Here is a 21,564-nt window from a genome sequence, read left to right as displayed (position 1 = left end):
TTCCTCATTACCACGTTGCCTCTAAAACAGCTCAATGTGAAAACAAAATGATTTGGACAGGTTCCCTCCGAGTCAGGCATCTTGTATTGGTACATGTGGACATCTGCCAATGTTTTTAGGATTTAAACAGCCAGTACACAATCTCCATATCTGAGCGTTGCTTTCAAGGAAAAGGATGTTGCACAATCCATAATTCCTTGCAGATAAACAGGAAATTTTTCATTTTAGCTGGGTAAACACTTACCTCTCCGTTGAAAAAGCAGAAGATGGTGGCCACCAACAGTCCCTTAAAAATAAAATCAGAAATGCACGTCAGCAGTAAATCAGCATAAACCGCTATCTTGCAACTGCTAAAGTGTAATCTCCGATATCGCAGCACTTCACTAATCGTTTCTCGGATGGTGTTGAGCACTGTTCTCCCTTGTGTTTTGACACATTTTGCCCGAGCGAGTGCTCTTGATGTGCACAGAGAGTCATCTGGGATGACAAGCCTGTTTTGTTGCATTATTCATTGTGCCGATTCAGCTAGGTCTAGCAGTACCAGCTGTCCAAGGCATCTCACTTTGCTGTTTTCTTCACAACAGACTACAAATGATTATTTTCTTGCTGCTGAACACCTACCCATCTCAAAATAAATGCTCAGGAGTCAGACTTTTAGGAGGCAAGTGACCTGACCCGAACAATTGCTTCTGCAAATAAACGGTTCATCCCAAAAAAAGGTTGTGCCTTGTGTTATTTGCAGTTACTTTTTCAATTGAGATGAAGAATAACTGTGAATAATGAATTGCACTGGAAAAGACTTGTTTACCCCAGAAAGGAAACAAAACCGCACACCATTTAGGAACATTGAGGGAGAGCAAGTTTTTCCCTTTGGCTAAGCTGTGAGATGTTGTGTTTTGTTTAACAAGCTTTTAGCAAAGTAAGTCACTAATAGCAAAGTAAACTTTATTATACAGCTTCAAAGAGACAAAAAGATTGGGAAATCTTATCTAGTAGTAATAATGTATCCATGGTAAAAATCAAACTCTCCACAAGTGGAAAATACAAGTAAACATTTGGCATCGGCAAGTATTTAGAGTTACAAACTAAAACATAATATTGGTTTTCAATTTTGAGAATGATATTCTGACCCTTTGTGACATGAAACCATCAACTAAAGAAAACACATTTTTGTTCTATACATGTTTATTTAGGAAGCCTTTCGAAATTCGAAATTATTATTCAAAACTTTATTTCTTTATTTAGTTTAGTATTTTATTTAATTGGTAACACTTTACAAAAAGGTATCATTTGTTAGCATTAGTTAATACATTAACTAGCACGAACTAACAATGAACAATATATCTTTACATCTTTTCAAATCTTTTTAAATGTTAGTTAATAAAAATGTTCATGTTAATTCACAGTGCACTGACTAACACTAACAGATTCAACTTTAAATTTTAATCATTTATTAGTTTTGAACTTATATGTGACCCTGGACCACAAAACCAATCATAAGGGTCAACTGAGAAATTTGAATACATGAAAATTGTACATATATAAGTTTTTCATTATGTATGGTTTGTTAGAAGAGTAAAATATTTGGCCAAGATACAACCATTTGAAAATCTAGAATCTGAGGGTGCAAAAAATCTAAATATTGAGAAAATCACCTTTAAAGTTGTGCAAATGAAGTTCTTAGCAATGCATATTTTGACAAATTTACAGTAGGAAATTTACAAAATATCTTCATGGAACATGATCTTTACTTAATATCCTAATGATTTTTGACATAAAAGAAAAATCAATAATTTTGACCCATATAATGTATTTTTGGCTATTGCTACAAATATACCCGTGCTACTTAAGACTGGTTTTATGGCCCAGGGTAACATATAATGATTTCTGAATGATCATGTGTCACTGATGCTGAATCCAGATTTGCATCACAGGAAAAAAAGCTACATTTTATAATTTATTTGAATAGAAAGTAGTTATTTTCAGTAGGGCTGCACGATTAATTGCACAATGCTGTGAGGCGCGTTTAGTCAATGAAGCCGGAACTTTGATTAGTAGTAAATCTCCATCACGTGCGTTCAGCTGGAGCGGCAATTAATACACAGAGACGTAAATCACTGACAAGCTACGCCAAATCGCGCTGGCGTAGCTTGTCAGTGATTTACGCCTCTGAACGCAGCTGAACGCACGTGATGGAGATTTACTACTAATCAAAGTACCGGCTTCACTGACTAAACGCGCCTCACAGCATCATGCGATTAATCGTGCAGCCCTAATTTTCAGTTGTAATTATATTTTAGAATATACAGTCAAGCCCGAAATTATTCATACCCTTTTTTTATTAGAAATGACACCGAAGATCTCCCAGAAGATAAGAAGACGATGTACAAGAGGCATCATTGTGGAAAAAAGTATTACTCATCTTTTATTTACATTTGAACAAAAAGGCATGTCCAAAATTATTCATACCCTTCTCAATAATCAATAGAAAAGCCTGTATTGGCTATTACAGCAATCAAATGCTTCCTATAATTGCTGACCAGCTTTTTGCATGTCTCCACTGGTATTTTTGCCCATTTATTTTTAGCCGTGAGCTCCAACTCTTTCAGGTTGGAGGGTCTCCTTGCCATCACCCTGATCTTTAGCTCCCTCCACAGATTCTCAATTGGATTTAAGTCAGGACTCTGGCTGGGCCACTGCAAAACGTTAATGTTTTTGTCTGCTAACCATTTCATTACCACTTTTGCTGTGTGTTTTGGGTCGTTGTTGTGCTGAAATGTACACTGGTGCCCAAATTTCTCTGCAGACTGCCTGATGTTGTTGTTGAGAATTTTGATGTATTGCTCCATTTTCATGGTGCCATTTACTGTGATTAGGTTCCCTGGTCCACTGGCTGAAAAACACCCCCAAAACATTAGATTCCCACCACCATGTTTGAGTGGGGATGGTGTTCTTAGGGTTGAAGGCTTCTCCTTTTTTATGCCAAATGAAGACTACATCATTGTGGCCAAACAATTCAATTTTTGATTGATCTGACCGTAAAACAGAAGCCCAGAAGTCGCCTAGCAAAGGCCAAGCAGGCTTTTGTGTGTCTTATCTGGAGAAGTGGTGTCCTCCTTGATCTGTGTCCGTGGAACCCAGCGGTGTGCAGTGTCCGTTGGACTCTCTGCCTTAAGATGTTGCCACCAGCAGAGCCCAGATTCATCAGGATGGCCTTGGTGGTGATCTTTAAATTCTTTTTTTACCTCTCCACTATCCTCCTGGCCGTCACTTTTGGCTTTTGATCACGTCCTTTGAGATTTTTCACAGTGTGCAATGTCTTGTATTTTTTAAGAATACTTTGCACTGTAGCCACTGGAACTTCAAAACATTTAGATATGGCCTTATAGCCCTTTCCTGACTTGTGAGCAGCCACAATGCGCAGCCGCAGGTCCTCAGTGAGCTCCATTGTCTTAGCCATGACTGTCCACAAACCAGCAGCAGAGAGCTTCTGTTTTTCACCTGTTGAATTGATTAAAACAGCTGTTCCCAATGAATCAGGGTAATTAGGATGCTTTAGAACAGCTTGGACTATTTGGAATGGTATAGGACTTTGGATTTTCCCATACACTGTGACAGTTTGCAAAAGGTATGAATAATTTTGGACATGCCACTTTTTGTTCAAATGTAAATAAAAGCTGAGAAATATTTTTTTCCACAATGATGCCTCTTGTACATCGTCTTATTATCTTTTGGGAGAAGCCTGCATCATTTCCGATCAAAAAAAAAAAAAAACTTAAATAAAAGTAACTTTAAGTCAGAATTTGCCAGGGGTATGAATAATTTCAGCTTGACTGTATATGTTTACTTTGTTTTGTTGAAATAAATGCAGCCTTTATGAGTGTAAGAGACCCTTTTCAAAAACATTTACTGCCCCCAATTGTATGCATGTATTGTATATTTCAAATTGCAATATAATTTTAATACAAAAATAATCATGCAAAATGTATATTTAAATGTTCATTTTGGGCCCTGAATATATCTGTAAGACTCTACTTTAAACAAGTGACTGTATACTGATTTGACTGCTTACCTGATAATGCATTAGGATATGCATGATGTAGTCATAGATTTCGGAGGAAACGCGCCCCGCAGGTTTGTATGGGAGGAGAACATACTGGATGCCTAGCAGTGGAACCAGAATGAGAGTGGCGCGGACAGCTTTCATATACAGACTAGACTCAGCCTGGTGCGTCACTTTCAGTTTGGTGATGAGAACTCGTACGATGTTCAGCAGAAAGAACAAGTTCACCTGGAAGGACAGGCAAGATGAATAGCAAAGGCAAAACAAATCCCATCTGGATGGCAGATGTCAGAAAAGAGTTTCTCTGAAATATAGGTAACGCTTCAGGATCCTAGTGTTCTTTTTGATGTACTGATACATATAAACATTGTGCTCGGCTACTCGAAAATAAATTCAGGCTGGCGAATATAAACTTCTGGATGTAATTTGCACAAAAAATACAGAAAGATTATAATTAATGTTGCACAAAAAGATGTGTTTGGAAACAAAGAGGACAAAAACATCCAGATGTCTTACCAGCAGTGCTGCACAGATAGGGCCATGAATAATGTACAGCAGAGAAGTACTTGAGCTGATCCAACAACTGCAGATTTGAACAGAAAAGGATTAGCCAAATGTTTGATATGGATCCTTAAACAGGGGTATTGTTTTGTACAATAGCTGCTTTATTTCACATGGATTGGTAAGAAAGCTAAGAAAAAGGATTTGCATTTTTTTGAGTGTAGCTTATGAGTACAAATCACAAAAGCTAATCTCATTATGATATCCTATATTAGCAGTAATAATATAAATTTAACTTACAGCTACAGAACAAGTATACTCACTTATCGTTGTAGTAATAACTTCTGGCTACGGCATGTATTGTAGCGGGTATAAGTGGGAAACCTGTGCAATTGAAAAAAGGCCAGATTGAGTTTATGCAATTAGTTCTGTAAATAATTTGCTTTGATTTACTTGAAAACTCACCCCATCCAAGAAGGTAGTACCACATTAAATGCTGTTTTTCAGCAAAAACTGCCACAACAATGAGTGTGTGCAAGTAAATCCCTTCACAAAGCATCCAGAAGTAGTTGCATCCAAAGATGTACAGATGGATAAACTGTGATACTTTGCAGCTGATCTGAACAGAAGCAACAAAGAACAGAAGCAGATTAGTGACATGCTGCAATGCCTTTCAATTATCAAAGAAAAATTAAAATACTTGTCCTAATTATGCACCCTTTTGTACCATAACCTAAATATTAATTATTATTCCAAAAATCCTGCTTTTAAATTCCGCAGGACAAAGAACCATACAGGTTTGTATGGAAACGTATTTACAGCACAGTATTAAATTTTTTTTACTTTTTCTCACAAATGTGACTTTTTCCCTCCACAATCAGAATTAGAATCACAATTAAAATATCTGAATTGTGAGAGATTCCTAATTCACAAACTCACAATTGTGAGAAAAATTGAGATTATTAAACAATTATTATTCCTTATTCTGTGGTGGAAACAAAACAACGAAATTTCAAGATTTAAACTCAGAAGTCTGAAAAAAATAGTTAGAAATACAAGATGTAAACTCTGAAAGTCCAAATAAATAAATAAAGATAGAATTGCAAGATGTAAACTCTGAAAGTCCAAATAAATAAATAAAGATAGAATTGCAAGATGTAAACTCTGAATTCCAGGGAAAAATTAATAATAAATTTAGAATTGCAAGATTTACATTTAAAAGACTGAGAAAAAAGAAATGAATTGCAAGATGTAAACTCTGAATCTCAAATAAATAAATAAAAATAGAATTGAAAAATTTCAACTCAGAAGTTGACAAAAAAGAGAAAAAGTTAGAATTGCAAGATGCAAACTCTGAATTCCCCAAAATAAATAAATAAAGTTAGAACTGGAAGAAGTCTAAACTAAAAATAAATTTGCAAGATGCAAACTCAGAAGTCCAAAAAAGTTGTAAACTCTCTGAATCCCAAAAAAAGGTAAAAATTGCAAGATGTAAACTCTGAATTCCGAAAAAAATAAATAAAACTAAAAATAATGTTAGAATTGCAATATGTAAACTCTAAATTCCGAAAAAATAAATAAATAAAATAAAAAGTTAGAATTGCATGATATAAACGCAGAATTGCAGGAAAATATAGAAGTCTGAAAACAAGAAGTTAGAATTGCAAGATGTAAACTCTAAATTCAAAATAAATAAATACATAAAGTTAGAATTGCAAGATGTAAAGAATTTTTTTTTAAATTGCTCTAAAATTTTAATTGTTTCCTAAATTCCGAAAAAAAAAAAAAAAATAAAGTTACAATTGAAAGATATAAACTCAGAATTCTGAAAAAAAGTTTTAATTGCAAGATGTAAACTTTGAATTCCAAAAAAATGAAACTTAAATAATAAAAAAAGAATAATAAATAAAGTTACAATTGCAGGATGTGAAATCAGAAGTCTGAAAAAAAAATTAGAATTGCAAAATGTAAACTCTAAATTCAGAAAAAAAAGTTAGAATTGCAAGATGTAAACTCTGAATTCTGAGCTAAAAGTAAACATTTCCAGTCAAAATTGGCAGATGTAAATTTGTAATTACAAGTTTATAAGATATAAACTTGCAATTCTGGGAAAAATGTCTGAATTCTGAGATGTGAAGTAGCATTTGCAAAGAAAAAAGCCAGAATTGTAAAATAAAAAAATGTGTGAGTAAAGAAAAAATATATTCTTTTTGGTGGACTAAGTTACAGTTTCTGTCAATACACACTACTTACTGGGTTTTCCTGAACCAGCTCTTGGTTGTTTGCCACCGCTGTTAACCAGATGATAGTGATGATAGAGTTTAATACAAAGGAAAAGAAGAGGTTTTTGTGCAGGGTAATTCTCTGGCAGCTTAAACTCCTACAGACACAAAAAAGACAGCAAAATGACAAGAGATAATTGTGATAAAGCATTAAAACATGAATACAGTATTGAAAGAGACAATTGCACTTACTTGAAGTGAAAGAATATGCCTAGCGAGATGAACAAAGATGTTAAAGAGAGCCCGTGACCTATTAGCGCCAAGTAGAACAAATTCATTGCGGTCTGCAATCACACAAACAATAGAGTCATGAAGTGTTTATTCTGCAAGCCTATTCAAATGGGTGTTTATATTCATCTCAAGTGTTTACAGTGTTCATGCTCATACCCTGCGTCCTTCAGTAGTGTGCAAATTACATCTGGTGAAATTTGTCCATGTGCGATTACTCTCAGGGTGCAAGAACCACTGGCCACTTTCTGTACATATTTTGGTGACCATTTCTGCAAAGAAACAGACGTGAATCAAAATGTGTTACTAAGGAAAGCATCAATATGGAGTTCAGACACGTTTATAATACTTGCTTCTCTAAGCATATTTATTTTTTAATTAATATATATTTTTTTTTATTTAGGTACGATTTTTTCGTATCTTATACATTAATTTCATATGTACACTACCTGTCAAAAGTTTTTGAACAGTAAGATTTGTAATGTTTTTTTAAGAATTCCCTTCTGATCACCAAGCCTGCATTTATTTGAACCAAAATACAGCAAAGCAGGATTATTGGGAAATATTTTTACTGTTTGAAATAATGGCTTTCTATCTGAATATATTTTAAAAGGTAATTTATTCCTGTGATCAAAGCAAAATTTTCAGCATCATTACTCCAGTCTTCAGTGTCACATGATCCTTCAGAAATCATTCTAATATGCTCATTTGCTGTTCAAGAAGCATTTATTATTATTATCAATATTGAAAACAGTTGAGTATATTTTTTTCTGGATTATTTGGTGAATAGAACGGTCAGCATTTATCTGAAATAAAAAGCTTTTGTAACATTATACACTATACCATTCATTATAGAATTATAGACATTATAGGGGATTATAGAAATTAATATTTTTTTTAGCAAGGATGCTTTAAATTGATCAAAGGTGATGATAAAGACATTTATGTAGACTTTGGATAACAACATAGAGTTGTATTTGAAGGAGGATTTTCTTCTGAGAAAGAAACAAGGAAACAAGGCTATGAGAATGGCCACAAACATCGTAGTAATTACAGAAGTAGGAAATCTAGAGGGACTGAGAGTAAAGATGCTGAGATCCAGCACCTACTTCGTAAAGCCCAAAAAAGACCAAGTCAGAGAAGAACTCCTCCTATGACAGAGACCTGGTCTTCTCAGCATAACCAGGTTGGGCCAGAGTGTGGAAAAGAGACATGGGAAAAAGAAAGGGTACCCCATAACTATACAAGGTTCATCAGTCTCAGCAGACACCCACTTCTTGTATCACATCAAACATCGCCTTTAACCCAAGAAGGGTTCTTTACTTTCCACTCCAGTTTGTTTCCAGTTCACTTTTCAGTCAGTGTCTATAACCTACAATGTTAGCATTTTGTATGCCCATGACAATCCCTTCGGATGTCCGGTAGAGGGGGGTCAAGCCCCTATATGACTACTGATCAACTAGTTTACTTGCCATATGTAAAGTAAAACATTGCAGATCACAGTCAGTGTTGTTCTCCCAATATCCCTTACAAGAGATCATTCCAAAGAGAGGTATAGTTTGACTGTACCTGTGAGGAAGCACTCTAGAAGCAGCTGCAGATTTTAGACAGAACACTCAAATTTACAAACTCGACTGCTGGTCAATTTACGGCCCCTCGAGCTGCACTATTCACTGTGTAGCTAGGATAATGAATGTCATACAACATGACCACTCTCTTTAATTAGTCTGTGTATTAATGCAATATTTACTTGGTGATTTAAGTGAGCTTTGCTCCTGATAATTAGATAATAGAAACAATCTTGTCATATGTGGTACCAATACAGGATTCTGTAATCAGGCATTGCAAGGAACTATATATCTATGCAGGCACGTAGCTTACAGGTGCACATAGCTTACAGCTTGAAGAGTGCCATACCAAATTATGTCAGTCCAGACAGTTAAGGAATTGGTTTCCTGCTATATCTGCTCAAACAGTTTTGATGTTTACTCTTACCTTGATGCTCTCTTTAGAGCAGCAGCAGTAAGTGAAACAAATAGAGATCATGGAGATCCATCCAAATCCATTCATAACTATGTTTTCAAACATTGAGCTGATGCAAACCACAACACAGGTCTTATACTTATTCAGAGTAATAAGTATTCTCACTGACAGCGATGTGTAGTGCAACCTCTTACACATACTCAGCTATTAATGGACAAATGCATGACAGTTCAATCTTTTCCCATCAAGTTTGGACTTAATGTGTTCATAACATTGCCAAATGTTTTCTGATTGTGTTTTGGAAAGTGAGAAATGCACCAGTAAAACTTTAATGACACTTTTCTGACTTTGTGTTTGGACTATGCAAATCAATTCCACAAGAGGAAAGAAGGTTGGGCTACCCCATGTCCCTCCGCTCTGATGGAACCAGCCAATCAAAGCACGAAAATGGGGAAGCGCCAAATTGCAATCTCCTCCTCATCGGAAAGACATAAAAGTACCCTTCCTAAAGAAACAACCCGTTCTGAGTCTGCGGCCTGTTACAGGGAAGGCAGCAACAGAAACGATACCGTTCTGAGTCTCCCATCCAGTGAGGCAATAACAGATACATTCGTTCTGAGTCTCCGGCATGTCCAAAGAGACACTGTAACTGATCAACCTCTGTTCTGAGTTTGCGACCTGTTACTGGAAAGGCAGCAACAGACATGTCTGAGTCTCCCCTCCAGAAAGAGTCCCGTAGGGGAAAGACACCAACTCAGGTTGATCTTGTTCTGAGTCTGCGGCCTGTTACTGGGAAGGCAGCAGCAGAAACAAAACCGTTCTGAGTCCCCGGCATGTCCTGAGAGACACTAATAGAAACACAAGGGTGAGACACTAACAGACACAACCATTCTAATGGTGCGTTCACACCGGACGCGGCTTGCGCGGAAAAAACGCGCTATTCGCGCGTAGTTGAACGCTTGAACATTTGAGTTTACTCGCGCCATTCGCGCGGTAAAATTCGCGTCATTCGCGCGTGACATTTTCTTCACAACAGACGCGAATTCGCGTCAAGGGAGGGGATTCTGCCACTCGTCAGCGGGAAAGTAGTTGTAAAATAGGTGAATGAGCTCAATTTGACAGCTTTAGCTTGCTTGTAGTCTCAATATGTATGTAGGTCAAATTGAGTAAAGAGCGTTTTTTAAAACTAACCAGATTGTCCGACCTCTTCACTCACATTATTCCTAGCAAGATCCCTATTATTCCTGTTTCTACAAAAGTCCAAAGATGTATCGTACAGCTCCGAGGAACCACAGACAGCAACGGTGATTTTGTTTGCCATTGTTGTTTCGGATTTCTGCCTCCGTCACTACTAGAGCAAGCTCCTGATTGGTTAACGCGGCGTGGATTTTCGCCAAAGTTCAGATTTTTGAACTCGCGCGAATGGCCATTCACGCTATTCGCGCGTTTCGCGCCGCCGGATGGCTATTCGCATCTTTGCATTGACTTAACATGTAAATCACTCGCGCTTGCCGCTTCATTCGCGTCCGGTGTGAACGCACCTTAAGTCTACTTAGAATACTTTGTCTACTTAGATGCTTTGAGTCTCCAGCTTTGAGGCAGCAGCAAATACGACCACGTTCTGAGCCTCCAGCCTGTGAGGAAAGAGATATTCAATGTTCAGTCTCCGTCTAGCGAGACAACAACAGATGCAGCATGTCCTAAGTCTCCATCCGAGACTCCATATCTCCATACTTTCACTTCAAGTACTTTTGCTTGCATGTTCCAAGCTAAGGGCCTTCAGCACCTACACCAGGGCCACATCTGCGTGTTCCAGATCTTAGGACCCTTTGGTGCTCCAAGAGATCAGCATCCTACAGCGCTTCATGTTCAAAGCTGTCGAAACCGATTCCTGCTCCATTTCCCACTGACTGCTACCAGCACAACCAGTGGAAGAATTCGCCACCACCGGACTGCTCACTCAACCACAGAGAACTGAAATATCACTTCCAAACCTCTTCCAGAGACCTTGGAATTGTTGTATATTATCAGAATACGATTTTTCTAATTTACATTAGATATCATATAGCTGATTTCAGTTGATAACAAATAATAGCTAATTTATTTATTTGATGCATAATAAGGTTCTTCACCTTATTTGTTTCAGATCAGCAACAGTTTATCTTTCCATAAGAGAACATAGCTCTGACATGGCAATAGCTATCTGAATAACTTGCTTTTTATGCATCTTATGCACTTTATTCCTTTTTCATTAAGGTATTCATTTAGTAGTTCTTGATTACTCTTGTCTATCTTTTGTCACCGGTGACACGAGTACCCATCACTACACTACACTCCTTAGGTTGGTGAAAGCAAATTTCACTGCATTTATAATGTTACAAAAGATTTCTATTTCAGATAAATGCTGTTCTTCTGACATTTCTATTAATTAAAGAAACCTGAAAAAATCTACTCGGCTGTTTTCAACATAATAATACATGTTTTTTTTGAGCAGCAAATCAGAATATTAGAATGATTTCTTTAGGATCATGTGACTGGAGCAATGATGCCCAAAAATGTAGCTTTGAAATCACAGTAAATTACAGTTATTTTAAATAGTAAAAATATTTCACATTTTTACCGTTTTTGCTGTACTTTGAATCAAATAAATGCAGGCTTGGTGAGCAGAAGAGACTTCTTTAAAAACATTAAAAATCTTACTGTTTTTCCTCCTCTGGCTTTGTTCTCCGTGTATTTTTGTGGTTAAATTGTAAAAAAAAATGTTTTTGCTGTTTGTTTGTGTTTTTTTTAGCGAAATAATAGCTAAAGTAATACATTATAGCTACTTTAAGCAATTTTTAAGATTAATGTTAGAAAGTAAATAATTTTAATGCAAAATTAAATAAACCTGAAAAATAACTTAATTTGTATTTATTTATTTGCTCCTCTCTTCATGTATTTTTTTCTATTGTTTTATTGTTATAAAAATTACACCATAATAATGGCTAAAGTAATATTTTATTGCAATTTTTCAAAGCCCTGAAGACTGAAATAACAAATTACAGTAATTAATAACTTGTAATTTAATAAAATGTCTTGAATATTGAAAGCATGCTCATCCATTCACCTTATCTTACTTCAGGGCAGAAAATAAGTCTTATAAAAGTTTTAATAGCCTTTTAGCTTATGAATTTAGCATGATTTGACAGTGAGGGGTAATAGAGCGAAAAAACTGACAATGGCGTGTTAGGTAGTTGAGTAGAAAGCACTTAGACTAAACCCTATATAGGTGAAAGGAACCTTATACTGAGCTCAAATATTCACCTGTAGGGTCAAAGTCCTGGAAATAGTCAGGGCAGTGTTGCTCAGAAGTGATACCAGCCTCTGTGTCGTCCCAACACAACCATCCATCCCAGGTCCTGTTGCACACTGGACCAACTAGATATAAAGAAAAAAAAAAAAAAAAAAAAAAAAACATTTATTGGTTTCTATGGAGATTGGGAAACTAACTTCCTGTTATTTTCATTATCGCTATTCTTAGTTTTATGAGCCTGTTCCAAAACCTAGTCCCCTGTGAGCTATAGGTACATTTCTATAGGAAAGCACTCCAAATCAGCCATTGTTGTGTCTTGTTTAGGATGCTAAGTAGGAAGTCTACTAGGTTTTGGAACGAAGCTAATATTTCACAGCTGTCCTGCCACCCAATGGAGCCAAATGCACTCTTCCTAACAGAATGAATATGAGCCACCTGAGGCTTTGTGTGTTCTTGCTGTACTAATTAGACAGGATGACAAAAACTACTATCACCGTTTGCAAAAAATACTCTATGAGAGGTTTATTGAAAATTGTGTTGAATTATTATCATTGCATATAATAAATTTAGCATGACACAAAAGAGTTATATGGCTAGTTTGAACTGGCTTGAAGCTGCTTTGTGTTATATCTGTGTCTACAGTAGCATCAAACCTATATTTGCAGAATTAATTTCTGTAAAGTAACATGTTTTACCATTGATAATTACATATTGTCAGGATACAAAATAATACAGCTTGATCTCTGTCTTGTAAAAAAACGTAATATGTAAAGTGTCTACCTCTTCTGTCTTGACTGTTGTCCTTCATGATCTTCTGGTAGCACTCGAACTGTGCCGTCACAATCTTGTTTCTGGTAAGTCCGATGTCATGGTACACATTTTGAGGATGTTGTTGCTGGCTTTCGTTTACCTCAGGACTGGCTAGAACAATGAACTACAAACAACAGACACATTAGGATAAAAATGTCTGATTTCACACGTAATCATCTTCTGTCAAATTCTGTCATTAATTACTCACCCTCATGTCGTTCCAAACCCGTAAGACCTTTGTTCATCTTTGGAACACAAATTAAAATATTTTTAATGAAGTCTGAGAGCTCTCTGACCCTCTTTGTTTTCTTTGTGCACAAGAAGTATTATGGTAGATCATAAAATTATGGTTGATCCACTAATACATGGACTCATGGGTTTGGAACGACTTGAGGGTCAATAATTAATGACAGAATTTTCATTTTTGGATGATCTATCCCTTTAAGCTTTCATTTTATTTTTCATTAAATGTATGAGATAAGTAAATGTAAATAAAACATGTAGTTGCAGAAACTCCAGCAGTATATCACTTTTTAAATTTGCTACCTGCTATATTCTGTACTTCTCTCATTCAAATACAGTCGTGGCCAAAAGTTTTGACAATGACACAAATATTAGTTTTCACAAAGTTTGCTGCTAAACTGCTTTTAGATCTTTGTTTCAGTTGTTTCTGTGATGTACTGAAATATAATTACAAGCACTTCATACGTTTCAAAGGCTTTTATTGACAATTACATGACATTTATGCAAAGAGTCATTATTTGCAGTGTTGGCCCTTCTTTTTCAGGACCTCTGCAATTCGACTGGGCATGCTCTCAATCAACTTCTGGGCCAAACCCTGACTGATAGCAACCCATTCTTTCATAATCACTTCTTGGAGTTTGTCAGAATTAGTGGGTTTTTGTTTGTCCACCCGCCTCTTGAGGATTGACCACAAGTTCTCAATGGAATTAAGATCTGGGGAGTTTCCAGGCCATGGACCCAAAATTTCAATGTTTTGGTCCCCGAGCCACTTAGTTATCACTTTTGCCTTATGGCACGGTGCTCCATCGTGCTGGAAAATGCATTGTTCTTCACCAAACTGTTGTTGGATTGTTGGAAGAAGTTGCTGTTGGAGGGTGTTTTGGTACCATTCTTTATTCATGGCTGTGTTTTTGGGCAAAATTGTGAGTGAGCCCACTCCCTTGGATGAGAAGCAACCCCACACATGAATGGTCTCAGGATGCTTTACTGTTGGCATGACACAGGACTGATGGTAGCGCTCACCTTTTCTTCTCCGGACAAGCCTTTTTCCAGATGCCCCAAACAATCGGAAAGAGGCTTCATCGGAGAATATGACTTTGCCCCAGTCCTCAGCAGTCCATTCGCCATACTTTTTGCAGAAGATCAATCTGTCCCTGATGGGGTTTTTTTTTGGAGAGAAGTGGCTTCTTTGCTGCCCTTCTTGACACCAGGCCATCTTCCAAAAGTCTTCTCCTCACTGTGCGTGCAGATGCGCTCACACCTGCCTGCTGCCATTCCTGAGCAAGCTCTGCACTGGTGGCACTCCGATCCCGCAGCTGAATCCTCTTTAGGAGACGATCCTGGCGCTTACTGGACTTTCTTGGATGCCCTGAAGCCTTCTTAACAAGAATTGAACCTCTTTCCTTGAAGTTCTTGATGATCCTATAAATTGTTGATTTAGGTGCAATCTTAGTAGCCACAGTATCCTTGCCTGTGAAGCCATTTTTATGCAACGCAATGATGGCTGCACGCGTTTCTTTGCAGGTCACCATGGTTAACAATGGAAGAACAATGATTTCAAGCATCACCCTCATACATAATGATCTCCAGCCTTGTGCTGGTCAACATTCTCACCTGAGTTAACAAGACGATTACTGAAATGATCTCAGCAGGTCCTTTAATGACAGCAATGAAATGCAGTGGAAAGTTTTTTTCGGGATTAAGTTAAACTTTCATGGCAAAGAAGGACTATGCAATTCATCTGATTACTCTTCATAACATTTTGGAGTATATGCACATTGCTATTATAAAAACTTAAGCAGCAACTTTTCCAATTTCCAATATTTATGTAATTCTCAAAACTTTTGGCCACGACTGTACTTAAGCAGCTTCAGTTTCACATAATGTACCATTAATGACACAAGTACCCATCAAAGACATTACTCTATATTGTAATTCGGGGATCTTTTTTTTTTTTTGTAGCCCAAAACTCGGAAATTAGTTAGCTTTATAGCACATCTGGTTCCATCATCCTAAAGTCAAAGATTTTTGAATGGGTTATTGGTTAAAAGCCTGATATAAGATCTGCAGTTAGCACACATTTATGTTATCGTTTATTCAAAAACTACATCAGTAATACTCCTTTCTTTCTTTAAAGCTTTTACTAATGTTAAAAAAGATTTTGTTAACAAGTGGCTAAATGGTTATATAAAAGTTGTCAGATACATGAAAAATCATGCTAAACCGTTAATATTTTAAATCATTTTTTAATCTGTTTTCATTTCAATATTTGTTAAAGTTTTAGTCATTTTTTTGTCATTTTTAGAATTTTTTGTTTTTATATATATCTGTGTAGTTTTTACTCTTTTTTCAGTTTTAGTTATTTTAGTAGGATATATTTAGTTAAAAATGTGTTGCCTAGCTGAAAAAAGTTATATTTTATGCTATTTTATTGCAGGTAATAACTGAAAAGTAACAAAAAATTTTATTATGGTTTTAATTTTAGTTTCACTTTAAATTTTAGTTAACTAACTATGGAAGCCAGTTTCCACCACTTAATAGAAAATAAAAAAGGTAATTGCAACTTGTCTCACAATTTTGACTCTTTCTCAGAACTGTGTGATACAAACTCAAAAATTTGACTTCATAACACACAATTGCGAGTTAAGTCAGTGAGATATATACTGGTAGTTCGGGGGATATATACTGGTAGTCCCCCCCCCACCCCAGAATTGGACTTTAAAAATAATATAGTTTAGATTTTAATAAATCTCCCTATTCTGACTTTATATCTCGCAATTCTGACTTTATAATTCACAATTGCGAGTTTATATCACAATTCTGAGAAAAAAGTGAGAATTGCAGGGAAAAGTCATTTGTGACTTTATAACTCACAATTGTGAGTTTTATCATACAATTCTGAGAAAATAGTCAGAATTTAGTTTATTTCTTAAAATTCTGAAAAAAAAGTCAGAATTGCAAGAAAAAAATCTGAATTGTGAGTTTACATCTCACAATTCTGGCTTTATTTCTCGCAACTGAGTTTATATCTCGCAATTCTGACTTCATAACTCACGATTCAAAGTTTTTATCTTGCAATTCTGAGAATAAAATCAGAATTGTGAATTTATATTTTGCAATTCTGACTTTATAACTTGCAATTGCAAGCTTATATCTCACAATTCTGAGAAAAGTCAGAATTGTGTTTATATCTTGCAATTTTGAGAAAAAGTCAGAATTGTGAGTTATGTCGCAATTCTGACTTTTTTAACTCGCAATTGTAAGTTTATTTCTTACAATTCTGAGAAAAAAGGCAGAATTGCGAGAAAAAAGTCAGAATTGTGAGTTTACATCTCGCTATTCTGCCTTTATTTCTCTCAACTGAGTTTACATCTCGCAATTCTGACCTTATTTCTCACAATTGTGAGTTAATATCTCGCAATTCTGACTTTATAGCTCGCGATTCCAAGTTTTTATCTTGCAACTCCCAATTGTGAGTTTTATCTTGCAATTCTGAGAATAAAGTCAGAATTGTGAGTTTATATATTGCAATTCTGACTTTATAACTTGCAATTTTAAGCTTATATCTCACAATTCTGAGAAAAGTCAGAATTGTGAGATTCATAATAAACTTTATTTTTTTTTTATCAGTTATGAAAATGGGCTTCCGTAAATAACCCTGCTCCGAACAGGCAAACTAGTTCACTTTTATGGTGTCATTGTGCAACTCAAACCTTCAGGAAAATGTTTTTTTTTTTTTTTTAAGATTGTAAGTTGTGATTATCATGATGAATAAAACGTGTAAGAATCATAAACTTTTATTGGTCACAGACAATAATCTGAAAGCCAATGAAATGATTCTGTTAGGTTTTGTCAAGGGAACCAGGGTGATGCTAATTTCGAGGGTGAGCTACAAAAATATGTCCTTACTGCAGCACTCTATATTTTCAAACAACAGAAATCTCATACATGTTTAAAAAAATAATGTGGCAAATAATCATTCACCTTAGTGACAGATCCCAGCAGAAACAGACAGATCGTCCAGCCACTAGCTGTCATCTTCTTTGGCATTTGCAATGACCCACTATCGATCTGCAAGGAAGGTAATGTCAATAAAACACTGCGCACAGTTCTAAGGGCTCTTATGCTGTTATTGACACAAACAGAAGTACTTCTTTTCTAGCTTACTGCAAACATACACCCACACCCACCACAGATAAACATACAGACACACGTGCACAGAATACAAATGTATAATATTTAAACTCTATTGTCTCTAATGGTTACTTCAGTTGTTATGATATTTATCAAGACAAGCTGGAACAATATAACTAAAACAATTATATGTTTACACAGCATAAACATTTTTAAACACTTGTGTGTGTTGATGCAAATCAATCATTAAAACATGAGTTTTGAATCACTTGACTAAAATAGACAGTTTGAACTCATTCACATCATACGCCCTATCTTTAACTTAATGGACAAATAAAACCATTCCAATATTCACAATTTTGCTTAAATGCAAAAATGTTCACAATTTGTGATTCTAGCCAGATCAAGCACACACTTTAACCTCGATTGAGAAGTTTCTTTAAATCCCAGTGGTGAAGAAAGGTTAAGTCAGTAAGGGACCCTCATACGCAATAGAAAATATTGTGTAAAAAGAGTAGCCGATGTGGAGAAACATTCCCTGATATTACCAAATAATGTCCCTTGACTGCTCACATGGAAGTTATGGCATGTCTTCAGGTCTGTTTGGACTTACAATACTCACATTGGGTCACACTCTTGCAGAAGTGTGTGGGGGGGAAAGCAAAGGGGGGTATTGCAAATTAGAAACAGACTGTGAAGGCCAGTCGTAATGTTACCCTTAATTCAGCGTATCATGAAACAGCACTAGCAGATCCCAAGGACCACTGCTTGTAGCTGCGTCATTGGCTGCAGCTGATAAAATGCTGTTTACTTTTCCATTCGAGGGAATAAACATGCAGGTCAGAGCTATTGTGAGCCATTCTGCAGGCTGGTCGTGCTGATATCTGTCCTCTGTTATCTTTCGTTGATCGCACTACTTGAACAAACAGCGGTATTTTCCCTTGCCGATGAAACCTCTGAGTACAAGCACATGGGAGGAAACTGGATGCGTGTTATGGTCATTTTAACTGCTTGAATGCGACACAGATAAATCAGTAGTACTCGGGGGATGTTTAGCAAGTTCAGTTTGTGCTTTTTAAAATAGTCTCTTTTTCAAACCATAGCCGTTTTTAAGATGTTGTGCCAACATTACAATTGTTGAACTTTGAATGTAATTGCATATACTGTACATACTGTACAATCCAGGGGTCAACTGATATTTCAGCTCAGTTGGTTTTGAGTTTTGCCATTCTGTCCGTTTGGTGCTGGCTGTGCATTATGACTCTCAACGTAATTTTTTTTTGCGATTATTATTAAAGTAATATGTGACCCTGGACCACAAAACCAGTCATAAGAGTTATTTATTTATTTTTTTTAAATTGAGATGTATACATGATCTGAAAGCTGAGTAAATAAGCTTTCCATTGATGTATGTTTGTTAGGATAGGACAATATCTGACTGAGAGATACAACTATTTGAAAAGTTCTTAAAGGGGTCAACAGATGCCCATTTTTCTTTAGGGTCTTAACGAGAAGTCTATAACATACTGTGGTTAAAATTTCTCAATGGCAGTGTAAAAAACATCTTTTTACCGTGTCAAAATCAGCCCTTTTTAGAGCGAGCTATTCTGCTGCATGTTCCTTTAAATGCTAATGAGCTCTGCTGGCTCCGACCCTCTCTGCAGTGGGATGACGAGCCGTAATGTTTACTTTAGCTAAATTTAGCCACGTTTAGCTGTGAAACTTGCTAACTAGCACGTTATTAAGAAAGGCCATTTGCAAAGTTGCATAAAAAGGTCGGGATTGGCTCTTTCCCTTTCAAAAACGAAAGTAATGTTAATCCTCTGCATCTTCAGCAGCTCAGATGTCAGGAGTAAATGACGACTGCTATGTTCATTATTACATCCAACAATAGAACACCTCAATCGCTCAATCAGAGACATTCTTGTCTTCCCCTGCACCTGAGACCACACAATGGCGATCGGAGTTGGACTGTTTTAGCTCGGTGAGGGCGGGTTTAAGGTAAGGCACTCATGTCAATCAACTATTGTGGAAGCGGCCTTTGTCTTTGTCATCACACCAACAAGAAGCTGAGAATGACCTGATTTTAAAAAGGAGATATTACTTTTAAAGATTAAAAAAAAAAACTTGGTGGATTTTTATCATTGTATCATGTGCATCTGTATATAAATGTTGTCGTTTTTAAGTATTTCATCATGATGTGGTGATTCGAAGGAAATGGCTAAGTAAACTGAGATAATACGCTCAAATGTACCAGAGAGCACCTTATCTCGATGAGTCAATGGTCTGAGTGGCCATATAAGTTACAAACAAGTAAAATGTTATTTCTTTGTAGATTATACAACAACTACTTGGATAACAGACAAAACAGAAAAGGTAAGAAGAGAAAAGTGAGAAAAGGGCATAATAATATAATAGGCGCAGACCTGTAATGGAACTAACTTTACTCTGCGCTGAAGTAATATCCAAAGCAAAGTCCATTATCTATCCACCCTATTTTTCCTAAGAAAACAGGCAGGGCCATTTGTGAATGTAATGTATCTGGCTTCCGGTGTCATCCGCTTCCAGCTATTTTTAGCTGTACAAAACAGTTTGTTTGCTGCTTGATATTGCAAACTGGTGTATCTTACATATTCTTTTAACATATTATCTTAATTACGAGCAAACTGATTTGTAGTGCAAACAGTTTAACTGTTTACTGCACTTTGTTGTTGTTCTTGTTATTTGCCTACAGCAGGTAATGAACCATTTCTGTGAACTCACACATTCACAGAAAACCGCTTACTTCCACGTTGAAAAATGTAGTGGATAGTCTTTGGAAAAAAAACTAATATTTGTCCGGAAGGGTAAAAAAGATGTCAGTTATGGCTCATTAGCTCTAGCATTTTGTCCACTTCACATAAAACAGATTAAATAGGTAAGACCACATTTATTTGAAATTCTTAAACATAAAAATATTACTGTTCAAAAATGTTTGACTGGTAGTGTAGTCTCCATGTAGGGTACACAAGTTGCCATTTTCCTTTCACTTATGAGATCAAAAGCTACCTCAAAAATACCACCATAAACAAACCATGTAATTAAAAGCACCCCATTTTTGCATTTGACGCCAACTTTAATGCAATCAGTGTATTTTAATGATCAGTCGCTGCTTTTTGAATAACCGTTAATCGTGCAGATCCCTACAGAAAATGTAATAAGCAATGATTAATAAGCAGTTCCAAAAATGTACTTAAATACTTTACAGATCATTAGATCTGTATCTTCCTATCACATATCTGAGTCAAGTATTTCAGTGCTACTAAATGACTGATATATTTGCATATACTATTATTTATCTATTTCTAATTTTAATTTTTTCCATTAATAAAAGAGTGCAAAACTTGTTTTGGGAGAGTATATAGCCAGAATAATCAGAATTTGCCTTATTTAAACGTGCTTGTATTACCATTATGTAGCTTTATAGTCTTCTGATTGTTATACATATGAATAATGAAATATGCCTGCAAACTGATTTGCATTTGAGAGAATTTAAAGAATTCTTTCCCACACCTTCACACATGAGCCTGTTTTGTCAGTTTGTTTCCTCATTTTAGGGTAATCCTGGCCACATTTTACCAATTTGTTCACTCGGTTTTAGATCAACTACATTGAAAACTCTATTAGTGTCCACAACAGTGGCAGATAATGTTCTGTTTAAGTTGCATGCTTTTAAACTTTTTTTGGTTTTAATATTAGAGTAAATTTAATTTTAAAGGGATAGTTCACCCAAAAATTAAAAATGGTATGTTGATCTGCTTACCCCCAGGGCATCCAAGATGTAGGTGACTGTTTTTTAAGTAGAACACAAACTAAGATTTTTAACCCAAACCATTGCAGTCTGTTAGTCATATAATGGCAGTGAATGGACACCAAACCTTTGAGAGTAAAAAAAAAAACATACACAGACAAAACCAAATTAAACCCTGCGGCCGTTGACAATATGTTGAGGCGTTAAGACACAAAACGCACGTGCATCTACTATGGCA

At 36.0% G+C, this 21,564-nt stretch overlaps 1 protein-coding gene across 1 annotated transcript in view; it reads right to left on the bottom strand.

Moving 5' to 3' along the window:
- The window catches only part of calcrla (calcitonin receptor-like a), a 40,653-nt gene that overhangs the window by 5,223 nt on the left and 13,866 nt on the right, over positions 1 to 21,564 (bottom strand). Inside the window, exons 2-12 of the mRNA XM_073845367.1 lie at positions 17,387 to 17,473; positions 13,130 to 13,283; positions 12,361 to 12,474; positions 7,234 to 7,346; positions 7,039 to 7,130; positions 6,818 to 6,944; positions 5,030 to 5,183; positions 4,888 to 4,948; positions 4,580 to 4,646; positions 4,073 to 4,291; positions 245 to 286 (exon numbers count right to left, since the gene is read on the bottom strand). Coding sequence (XP_073701468.1) covers positions 245 to 286; positions 4,073 to 4,291; positions 4,580 to 4,646; positions 4,888 to 4,948; positions 5,030 to 5,183; positions 6,818 to 6,944; positions 7,039 to 7,130; positions 7,234 to 7,346; positions 12,361 to 12,474; positions 13,130 to 13,283; positions 17,387 to 17,452 — 1,209 coding nt within the window. The 5' untranslated portion in view covers positions 17,453 to 17,473. The remainder of the gene's footprint in view (positions 1 to 244; positions 287 to 4,072; positions 4,292 to 4,579; positions 4,647 to 4,887; positions 4,949 to 5,029; positions 5,184 to 6,817; positions 6,945 to 7,038; positions 7,131 to 7,233; positions 7,347 to 12,360; positions 12,475 to 13,129; positions 13,284 to 17,386; positions 17,474 to 21,564) is intronic.

This window comes from Garra rufa, chromosome 8, assembly GCF_049309525.1.
Source record: "Garra rufa chromosome 8, GarRuf1.0, whole genome shotgun sequence".
NCBI classification, from domain to species: domain Eukaryota; kingdom Metazoa; phylum Chordata; class Actinopteri; order Cypriniformes; family Cyprinidae; genus Garra; species Garra rufa.
The sequence above is the reverse complement of the archived record's forward strand: the minus strand, read 5'-3'. Positions and strand labels throughout refer to the sequence as shown.